Below are 11,325 nucleotides of genomic sequence, written 5' to 3' on the forward strand. Positions count from 1 at the left end.
CTTACAGAGGAAGGGGCGGTGCCCAAAAAGAAGGGGGTGGGTGCAAATAGGTGAACTTCCCTGTTGATAGTCTTGGTTCTTTCAGTAAAGTCATGTAGAAGGGAAATAATACAATAATAATATTAAACAATAAAAAATTATCACGTTTCGACTGCAACACAAGCAATCATCATCAGGAGTGAAATCCACAGCAAGATTTTTTTTTCAATATTTTTTTTTATCTTTTTTACTATTTTATTATTTTCCTTCTACGTGACTTTACCGAAAGAACCAAGAATATGAATCCCTGCAGTCACGAAAGCTTTACATCAAAATTCCCTGTTGATATTTAACAGTGCAGTAATAAAGCTTTATACTGCACAGTAATCGAACACGTGCAGCGAGTGTCAGCTTCACGTCCTCAGTGCCGTGCGCACGCGGTGAGAGGCCAACTGGCCGAATCTATAGGTCGTCGTTGCCAAAGCAGCTTGCACCCCAAATCGTCGCATCACATCCTACAACGAGCTCGGGGCATTGCTGCTGCTCGAGTCGCTGTCGGCGATCCACTTGCCCGGCCTGGCACGCACCGCTCATTCTTCTCTCGGCACTCCACTGCCCGGCCTGGCGCGCGCCGCTCGCTCTTCTCTGGGCGCTCGACTGCCCGGCCTGGCGCGCGCCGCTCGTTCTCTCGGCGCTCGACTGCCCGGCCTGGCGCTCGGCTGCCCGGCCTGGCAGTGGCGGTTGACGGGCCCTCCCCCCCCCCCGGTGACGTCATCGCCTAGCCCCTCCCCATCAGTGTCGTAAATGGCGGCCGAGTGATCGCCGGGCCCAGGCTCTGCCGCGTCCCCCCCGCGTCTCCCTCCTCCTCCTCCTCCCCGGCGTCTCATGCCCGGCGTCTCCCCTCGGCTACCTCGACTGCGTCTCTCTCCTCGGCTGCGCGTGCCGCCCGCCTGCCCGCCTCCCCGTCATGACCGTGCTCCAGGAGCCCGTGCAGGTACCACACGCAAGCCTCGGCGTGACCCAGGCCCCGTTGTGGGCGAGGGGAGAAGGAGCGCGGCCAGAGCGGCACAGGGGGCACGGGGGGGCACGGGGGGGCAAGGAGGGGCACGGGGGGGCACGGGGGGGGCACGGGGGGGGGCACGGGGGGGGGCACGGGGAGAGCGGCACGGGGAGGGGGGGCACGGGGGGGGCACGGGGAGAGCGGCACGGGGAGGGGGGGCACGGGGGGGGGCACGGGGAGAGCAGCACGGGGGGGGGGGGGGGCACGGGGAGAGCGGCACGGCGGGGGGGGGGGGCACGGGGAGACGTTCACAGTTGGGGTGGCAAGGAGCGCATGGGGAGTGGGGATCTGGGGCAAATTGACACAACGATTGGGCTGGCAAGGGAGAGAGCGTAGAGAGAGAAAGAGGAAGGGAGAGTAAAGATGTAGGAGGGTCAGGCGGAACAAGGGGAATTAGGAATAAAGAAGGTACTGGCCTGTCACGGGGGGTAACAAAGGAAAGGGGTGGTGGTAGTGGTGGGGGGGCTGATAAGTTGCAGGGGGGGGGTGACAGCGTCTGTCGTCCCTGACCTGTCAGGGGGGAATAAGACGGGACCAGGGCAGGTGGGAGCGGATAATGAGGAACAAGGCTTGGCCCGCTTGGCAGGAAGCAGTGACCGGTGGAGGGAGAGTGGCAGTCGAGGTTTGGGCTACTGCCGGCTTTTTAGATGCCGAGAGCACGGCTCCATGGGGCCGCGTGTGACAGCAGCTGACGGTGACAGCCGCCCAAGATGCCCCATTTTTGGTGGTCACTCTCGCCTCTCCCACCAGGCGCAGAGATTAAAACCCTTTGTGACGAGCTGCTGCTAATGCGAGCACTCCTGGTGCTGCTGTGGTGATGATGGCTCCTGCCATTTAAGTACAGTGCATTTTTTAAAAATAACCACGTTGAATATAACCAGGAGCAGCGGCTTGTTAGGGATATTAAAGGAATTTCCCATTCTTACAACCACAAGTTAACCCGTGGTCCCACTGATGAATGACAGTGCGTACTTATATTAGGGGCCAGCCACCCCTAGGCACCTTAACACGTCTTGGGATCTCTGGGCCCCCAGTGATTTCACTGCAAGGTGATGGTGCGTGGCTTGATCCATGACCGTGTGGCATCAAGGAGTCTTATAAGCGGCTGGTCGAGTGCAAACCGATTGCTTTTGTCACGTACATAATTCACATAGAGCCGATACATTTTAGTGTTAAATTATTACACTTCAAGCAACGCGTTTACACGGTGCCCTTTTGTCTGTTGTTGCACGCAGGCTGCAATTTGGCACGCCTTGAATCACTACGCCTTCCGAGATGCCGTCTTTTTGGCCGAGCGTCTCTTCGCCGAAGGTACAGTGATGGTAACGCACGGGTATAATATAGAGCTTTCCCCTATGGTACGGTCCCTAAAGTTGTCTTAGTCTTGACAGCAGCAGTTTTGCTCCAGACAGCCTACATTGTGTGTGGATTCTTGCAGTTGCATCAGAAGAAGTGCTGTTCCTCCTGGCCACTTGCTACTACCGCTCGGGGAAGCCGTACAAGGCTTACAGCTTGCTGAAGATGCACTCGTGTTCCACGCCGCAATGCAAGCATCTGCTGGCTCGCTGCTGTGTGGAGCTTGAGAAGTGAGTGCTCTTCACGATATCACAACTGAAAGAATGTATGCAATTTTTGGTGGATGTATCTGCTTTTGTGATTGTGGTGTCAGATTATGAAAGGTTCGAACGATTGTTATTAAATGACTCTCAAACTACACTACCAGGTGAAACTATTGGACACCACGAGGTTTATTTGATTAGCGATGTATTTATATTGTTTAACTCTGCTAGGAATTTGTCCCTGCACTGGTCAAGTAGCTCAACCCTGTAAATCATGTAATTAGCTAGTTATCTCCACAGGCTTCAAAGCGTAAAGTGTTACGTACTTGTGAATGTGTATATCACGTGAACAACCCTTGCTGCTGTTGATTGTATAAGGCATCCAATAACAAAAGAGGTGTCCGTTAAATGTCCTTTCCAAAATTCTACTGTCTACAGTGTACCGATTCTGTCTCAACTATTTCAAATGGATTAGTTTTCAGGCCCGCATATTAGTTTTTTTAATGTAACTACCCTATGGTTTTTAACACTACATTTCTTATATAGGTTATGACGGTAATTTTTCGCCCATACCCCAAAATAAATTGTATTGCTAATTTTAAATAAAAATGCCACCCTTTGCTCGTTTGCTGTAGGCAAGCTTTATTAAATAAAACAAGATAATTGTCACAGTGCAATTTTGATCTATGCTACAGACTCGCAGAAGCAGAGCGCATCCTGGCTGGAGGCATCTTGGGGAAAGCCCGCACCTACGAGGAGATAACGACCGAATTTGGAGATGCTGCGTGCTTCGTCCTGGCCACACTCGGCCAGATCTACATGTTAGTCCGGGATCAGGGACAGCTCCTTTAGTTGTTGCTCATTGTACAGCACACCCAGTACATTTGCCATTACCAACTAAACATGCATTCTAAGGTGGCTGTGTCACTCGTGGTCACTGTGTTTTTGCAGTAAAACTGAGCGTACCACAAAAGGTGCAGAGTGCTTCCAGAAGAGCCTGGGCTTAAATCCCTTCCTGTGGTCCCAATTTGAGGCCCTCTGTGATATAGGTGAGTGCTCAACTGTTATGCACGCTCTTATAATGCTTCATTTTTGGTATTCTATGATTATTTCCACTCACCATGAAACTGTGCTTGATTACAGGTGAAAAGCCAGACCCGGACCAGATCTTCAGATTGTCGTCATTGCAGAACTTTGGGACCTGTCAATCCAACTACCCCACACCATGTGGCAATGCTGGGCCTCGTGTGCAGGAAACTCCGGTCATGGAGACCCCACAGGACACCTTGGTAAGGATTGGCAGCGGTGCACAGGCACAAACCAAAAAAACTCAACACGGTCAATAACACTGCCTTTAAGCGGAAAAGTATATAATGGGAAATATTTCGGGCAATGGCTCTTCACAGCACAGAGCGAGGTAGAGTGGTGAACCATGTGATGTGAAGAAGGGCCATCATCCAAAGCATCACCTGTTATGTGCTTCCTTTTAAGGCCACAGTGTTATTAACGAATGTGAGTTCTTAGTGAGAATGAGAGTGGAGTACCAATGCAAAAGGCCAATTTTCTTGGGCATACAGCTGTGCACTATACAAGCATGATGTTGAAGTGCATCATAGTTATTTGTTAATCAACCGTTCTAAATATGCTGGTGTGTACAGGATTTTGCATACGGTTTTAACTAATGCCTAATCTTAAATATAAATAGGTGTTTTCTGCTCTAAGATGCAATATATATGGCAACATTGAAATATTGGTTTAATAATGATTTATTTAAGGCATTCCAGAACTAAATTTAGACTTAAAATAAGTTACAAGCATGCTTATTTATTGCAGACAGCATATATGCTATATTATATTTATTTTGTTTAACTACTTGAAAAGTCATCAGGACCAGGATAGTCTCATTTGAGAGTGACATAGCTAGCTTATTTTGCTCTGCAGTTCAGTATTTTTTTTCTCTTTTTCTCATGATGGTCAACAAGGAACTGAACCGGCTAAACCTGGAGTCGTCGGTAGCGTCGCGACACGCACCACTCACACCGTCCGCCTCGGGCTCCGTCATCGACGTGTCGGTCAGCTCCGATTCGGTGGGACTGCTGACGGGCGACCGCAGCCTCATGTCCCGCCCGCCTCGAATGCGTGCACGGGGCACGTGGAGTATGCTGACCGGCTCCGCCAGCCCTCTCACCCCCAGGTGATGCGGCTTGCACGACGTTTGTTGGGAATTTTATCTGTGCAAATGGGTCATCGGCTCTAAGCTCTGCCGTCGAGTTATGTGAAAGTGCCTAAAAGTACAGGTTCTAGGGAATTCTTCTGGAATTGAGCAACTGCTATTTAAGCCACTATACCAAGACACACGTGCCCCTTTACATACCATTCTGCAACATACAGTGATGTAACTGCTACTATTTCTCTAGCTTTGGGGTTCTGCCCATGGACACCCCAAGCTCGGCAGACTCCTCTGTCCTGTCAGGCATCACGCCTACTTCCGCCATGATCGAAACTGGGCCTGTCTCTGCTCCAAAGAAGGTACAGTGTTCTTCATGATATTAATTACTTGGGAGTTTGCCAATTTCAAATAATAACTGTTTAAACATTGTATGTATGATATTGCCTGTTTTTTTTTATCAGACGCTGACTCGCCTCGGTCAGGGAGTGAAGCCAGTGTTTAGCCAGTCTGGTAACAGCCGTGAAGTCGGAACAAACGCTCTGACCCAGAGTTCCACTCCTCCGTCCAGGTCAGTCTTGTGCAGGTTCTTTTCAGTCATGCCAAATGTGAAAATTACTAGGATGGACACATTCAACAGAACTTTGTGTGGGTGGTGCCTCCTCCAGTACTACCCAAGTGCTCTTCCCTACGAGCGGTGCTCCTGCCAACACGTTCACCAACGCTCCCCCGCGGAGGAGCTCACGCCTATTTACTAGTGCCAGCTCAACCGCCAAGGTGAGTTACAGTTTGAACAGTTTGTAAGTTCCCTTTCAAATTAATAATGGTTCATATTCTTAGGTTTTTTCGGTAAAGTCACGTAGGTAAAACATCAAAATTAATAAAAATAAAATAAAACAAAAATCACGACGTTTCGGAGGCAACACAAGTCTCCGTCATCAGGTGGGACCGTCACAGCCGGATTAGCTGCATGAAGTGATGCAGACTTGTGTTGCCTCCGAAACGTCGTGATTTTTGTTTTATTTTATTTTTATTAATTTTGATGTTTTACCTACGTGACTTTACCGAAAAAACCTAAGAATATGAATCCTTGCAGTCACGAAAGCTTCAAATCTAGAATTAATAATGGTGTCTTCCCTGGACACTGCACAGTTGCATCTTGCTAATACCATTGGAGATTGGCTTTTTCAGGAGAACAGCAAGAAGCCAAAACTGAAGTTTGCATCGCCGAGCAAGTCGCTCAGCCGCAAGCCAAAGAGCAGGAGCAGTAAGGGGGGCCTGGTGCAGCCCAACCTCGGCGAGGGCTTGGACGGCACTAAGCCAGAGCCTGGCCAAATCGCGGAGAGGCTCAACCCTGCACAGGCCGTCACGCTGCAAAAGGCTGCGGCGGGTAAAATAGCATCGCTGGAATCACTTGCATACCAACGGCATGACCATCGAGTATTGTAATGTTTTAAAATATATTCTGGATGAATTTATAAATCTGCTTTATTGTTGGATTTTGACCATTTTTTATATAAAATAGAACTAATTGTACCATTGTTTTTTTTGCTTTTATTGCAGAAGGGCTAATGAGCCTCCTCAGGGAAATGGGGAAGGCCTACTTTGCACTGTGCTCGTACAACTGCAAGGAAGCCATCAACTTGCTGAGTGAACTCCCACCCCACCACTATCACACAGGCTGGGTTCTGGGTCAGCTCGGAAAGGCACATTTTGAGTTGGCAGAGTACACGCAGGTATGATTGAGCACAAGCATGCATGTGCACAGTGATACAACCTTCAAGTAAAGTGATTTACTGTGTATGTGGCTAGACATGGCTTCTGATTTGTAAGTAATTTTCTTTCAACGCATCCCCTGAAGATGCCCTGGTCCGAGCCAAATGGAGAAGACTATGCCGAAAAGCGGACCCTGCGCCACAGCGGGAACAACGCTAGGAAGAAGATTTGTTTCTATAATTTGCTGGTTGATATCAATGAAAAGAAAACGTGTTTTTGTTATACGTGCGTGTAGGCAGAGAAGATATTTCTAGACTTGAGGCACAAAGACCCAACACAGCTGGAAGGCATGGAGACATTCTCCACAACTTTGTGGCACCTCCAGCGGGATGTCGCCCTCTCTGCCCTGGCTCAGGACCTGACCGCTATGGACAAGAACTCTCCACAGGTGAGCCATGGTGGCGGTGGGTTATTTTCACCGTGTGGGGCCCTTTCACAGTTCAGTCCTTTCAGAATAAACATGCCATCATTGCCAAAGCCATTGATGCCACCAAGCCTTGCCCATGCTTTTGACATTCTACTCGAGCCTACAAGTGCTGCACAGAAAACACATGGCATCTCAAGATCTTTCCTAAAAGTATTCCACCATCTGGACTTAGGTCTTCCCCTTGGTCGTGGGACTTGTGGAGACCACTCCAATAACCTTCGGTCCTTTAACAGAGTTTATAAACGGTCAATAGAGCGTTTGTTAAATTGTAAACATGTGCCTTACATGATTTTGGGTTTTGTCAACTTGAGTCAAGGTACTGATTTATTTTTTGTTCCCAAAAAGCCATCCTTGAGGCACCACCTGCCACTAATTCCAATGCGTCTCTTCTTTGAAATGCAATTCGGTCATGTTCACCTTAACTTATTACAGAGTGGTTTTTCAATATGCTAACAGCACATGTACGCCGTGGTAGCGAGATGTTAACTCCTTAGCATGCAGGCGGTTGTGGGTTCGATCTCAACCCTGATGCCTGTATATTTGGAATTTGTATGTTCTCCCTGTGGTCGCCTGGATTTTTCTCCCAGGTCCTCCAGTTTTTCCATCCACATCTAGAAACATGCCTATTTGGCTGCTATAAATTACCACTTGATAAACCACTTCGTTGAGTGATCATTTGTGGCCAAGTCACTTCTGAAAAAGAGCCATATAGCTCGGTGATCCTTACCTAGTAAAATAAAAAATAGTTTTATAGTAGTTTAACAGCTGCAGCTTTCCTCGAATGCTCGTGTTCCGGCAGACGTGGTGCACAGCGGGCAACTGCTTCAGCCTGCAGCGTGAGCACGACGTGGCCATCAAATTCTTCCAGCGAGCGATCCAGGTGGATCCCAGCTTTGCCTATGCCTACACGCTGCTGGGCCATGAGCTGGCGCTCATCGAAGAGCTCGAGAAATCCCTGGCGTGCTTCCGCAACGCCATCCGCATCAACCCTCGCCACTACAATGCATGGCGAGTAGATCTGTGCACCGCCCTGTGCCCTTGTGCACCCTGTACACTCGCTTGCCTTGTGTAGAAACCACCAGGGCGAGTTGTGCATGTGTTTTTCTTAAATGTGATGAAGCGGTGTGATTTAAAGTACTGTTATTCAAAAGTAAACCTTTTGTCCTGCAGGTATGGCCTGGGCATGATTTACTACAAGCAAGAAAAATATAGTTTGGCAGAGGTTCACTTCAGGAAGGCGTTCAGTATAAACCCGCAGAGTTCAGTGCTGCTTTGTCACATTGCTGTGGTAAGTGATAATACAACATTGCTAACAATTGTTGGTGCCATAATATTGTAAGTGCTGCAACACTTGAACGTCTGGAATGAGCTTTCTTTGAACTATCCCCTAATGTGAAAATGTGACCCATTTCCCATCCCACAGGTGCAGCATGCACTGAAAAAATCTGATGCAGCACTCGAGACCCTCACCAGAGCCATCAACGTCGAGCCCAAAAACCCACTGTGCAAGTTCCACCGTGCCTCCATCCTCTTTGCAAATGAGAAGTACAAGGTGAGAGCACGGATTTCTGTGCAAGCTGAGGTGCATGCAAGCCTGCTCGATGCACGCCGCTCCATCGGCAGCGGTGCGAGTGGGATGTAATGTTGTTCCCCACTCTGGTTTTTGTTTGAACAGGCAGCCTTGCAAGAACTTGAGGAGCTGAAGCAGATTGTACCCAAGGAGTCACTGGTGTACTTCCTCATAGGCAAGGTAATGCAAGTTTGTGAATGATGAAGGTACATGTCAACAAGGGACCGTCTTGGGTTTGAAAATTTTATTTTCAGTGTTGGAACTTATTTTGATCATGATATATGATGTTAAATCCCGATATGCGCCAAATGCTCTTTCTTCTGATCTTAGGAATGCTCTTCCGATAATAGGAAGCCACTGGAGCTATTTTAAGTATAGATTGAAAACTCATTTCTTTAAAACTGCTTTTTGTGTTTAGTTTGTTGTCATTCCCCCACACCTCCGAACAGCATGGTTGGCTATGTACGGTGGGAAAGAAGGTCTACATACATATGTAGTTATTGACTCGGAGACACTAAGAGGAGGAGGCACTCTGTTTATTAACACGGCCTGACAGTAACACTTAGTAACTACGGTTCCCAGTCAGGACAGCTGTTAGACTGCCTGACTGGCGACGCCGAGATGGTGAAGACTCCAGCAGCACGACGGAGATCTCCCCACTCCAAACGACAGCCACGAGCTCCCCTCCCGGGGGGGCCCCTCTTTTTCTGTCGGCGTGGCCTGGCTCTGCCCTGGAACCTACGAGCTGGTTCTCGACGTGTCCATTCCGTAACCTTTCCCCCCTAGATCCCTCTCTGGTCTATCACGTGGCCTGCTGTCACAGGGCTGCTGCACGCTGCAGATCTCCTTCCCTGCCAGCAGCCAGCGCTATGCTGCTACGTGACCGATTCTGTGTCAATACAATACACGCACACTGTGCCTGGGCATAAGCTGATGGCAATTATGTACATAGGTTTACAAGAAGCTGGGTCAGGGCCACTTAGCCCTCATGAACTTCTCATGGGCCATGGACCTGGACCCCAAGGGAGCAAACAACCAGATCAAGGAAGCAATCGACAAGCGGTACCTTCCGGACGATGATGAACAGGGTCAAGATTCGGCCATGCAGGATCCCATGGACTTCAACGAGAATGGTAATGCAGCTGCAGCAACACCAAGCACTGGCAAGATTTATCGCCGCTTTTCAATCGCTTATGATAACGCAAGCAATCTACATTTTCGTGAACTGGAAAAGGCATCCAGTGACCTCCACAAAATGCACTGTTGCTGTGTAAATGTAAAAGTCGACTTATAAAATAAACCCCCCCTCCCCGCCCCTCCCATCTTTGTGCGCAGCGGAGGGGTTTGACTCTCACGAGAGCAACATGACGGACGCGGAAGACACTCAACTGCATGCGGCGGAGAGCGACGAAAGCCTGTGACGGTGCCCAGCACCATCCGGGGTGAGGCGAGGCCACGACTGAGCCACGCGCATTCGCTGCACGACCCAGAGCCGGCGGTGCTATTAAAAAGGGGTCTCGCTGACAGTTGCGGCACATCATGTCTCGCAGACCCCTGGGTCTGCCTTCACGAGATGTTTCATGCAACATGCATCCCCAGAGTTCAAGAAGGTTGCTTAGGACACGTTTGTGGCTATGGGTGTCTCGCAGCTTTGAGAACATTGACATGTGCCCTCGTACGATGACTGCAAGCAACCATTTAATTGTAAAATAGCCCTGAACATGCTTATTGACTAGTCATGTTTGAGATAATGGGAGAGCCATTTCAATGCGATTGGCCTCCATGCTGTCTCTTTTAATGTGAAGTGCAGTCAGTTGCTGCACCAAGCTAGTGGATGTGGGTTTGTTTTAGCTCGCGTTAAAAGCAAAACCACTGAAGGTCATAATATACTCATCTTAACAATGGATTCAATTTTATTTCAATGGGCTTGCTTATGCTTCTGCTGGATTCCAATATTCTCATTTTTTTGCAGTGGTATATCCGATGTATCTAAATCTGTGCGTTTCTTTTTTACTCGCTGTTGTATCCACAACTACAAATTTGGTGGGCTACCATCACACACTTGTTCTCATTACCACTAACTTCTCTGCGTGCAAGTGTATGCTTGGTCAATCTGTTCTGTGTGACTGTGTGCCTGGTTCTGTGATTATAAATGTATGCATCTGTAAATTGAACTAAATTACGGCAAATACATGTTCAAGTTTTTGTTTCAAAGTCCATTTAATAAAGGATAAAATGCTGAGTATATGAAACGAGCTGCAGCTGGTGCCATTTTTCTTGCTTTTAAAGATGAATGGCATCGGATACCTCGTCGCTACTGTAATGTAGACTGCAGTATACAGTGTATGTGTACTGTATTGTAGACGAATGTTCCAGTAAGGGGTCCATGTTTCACAAGCATAGAGAAGACATGATTGTGGTTGAGAAGACCCGAAGCGTCGTGTGGAACGACAGCGGGTAGCTTCCACTCAGCGTTACATCGCTGATAAAAAAAAGAATGCCGCTCGACCTGATTCGGAGTGGGACCTCTGCTGTCAAACTAGAACTGGTCACAGGCACACTGCCAGGTATGGAAACGCCACTCTCTCCACAACTCCCCCATCACCAATGGGGAGTTGAGGGGGTGGAGTAAGAATGGCTTTTACCATTTCTGATGAAACAAGTGTTAAGGTGTTAAAACACCAAACATACCTTTTGCAAGGAATCATATCTGCATCAAACATATACTTGTGGTGAACATGCACGCAAAAACTCTGTTTTTGATACTGTCAAGAAAGATCCCATGAG

The 11,325-nt window shown here is 48.5% G+C and overlaps 1 protein-coding gene across 1 annotated transcript; it reads left to right on the forward strand.

Moving 5' to 3' along the window:
• Nucleotides 1–767: 767 nt before the first annotated feature.
• On the forward strand, nt 768–10,790 carry CDC27 (cell division cycle 27). The gene is made up of 19 exons (XM_061555943.1): nt 768–973; nt 2,275–2,350; nt 2,478–2,625; nt 3,294–3,419; nt 3,550–3,647; nt 3,742–3,887; nt 4,581–4,792; nt 5,016–5,127; nt 5,230–5,336; nt 5,434–5,542; nt 5,957–6,155; nt 6,329–6,501; nt 6,777–6,929; nt 7,768–7,976; nt 8,139–8,256; nt 8,392–8,520; nt 8,644–8,718; nt 9,491–9,671; nt 9,874–10,790. The coding sequence occupies exons 1-19, from the start codon at nt 947–949 to the stop codon at nt 9,957–9,959; spliced, it is 2,484 nt and encodes an 827-aa protein (XP_061411927.1). The 5' UTR covers nt 768–946; the 3' UTR covers nt 9,960–10,790.
• Nucleotides 10,791–11,325: the final 535 nt, after the last annotated feature.

Source organism: Lethenteron reissneri, chromosome 21, assembly GCF_015708825.2.
Source record: "Lethenteron reissneri isolate LAM-NWPU_2019-01 chromosome 21, ASM1570882v1, whole genome shotgun sequence".
In the NCBI taxonomy this organism is placed as follows: Eukaryota; Metazoa; Chordata; class Hyperoartia; order Petromyzontiformes; family Petromyzontidae; genus Lethenteron; species Lethenteron reissneri.

What these genes read in the sequence shown, in the direction of transcription:
- CDC27 (XM_061555943.1), top strand. Translation starts at nt 947, where the DNA reads ATGACCGTGCTCCAGGAGCCCGTGCAG. An exon ending in CGAGCGTCTCTTCGCCGAAG is followed by an intron (nt 2,351 to 2,477) that starts GTACAGTGATGG and finishes GGATTCTTGCAG; the next exon opens with TTGCATCAGAAGAAGTGCTG. An exon ending in CATGGACTTCAACGAGAATG is followed by an intron (nt 9,672 to 9,873) that starts GTAATGCAGCTG and finishes CTTTGTGCGCAG; the next exon opens with CGGAGGGGTTTGACTCTCAC.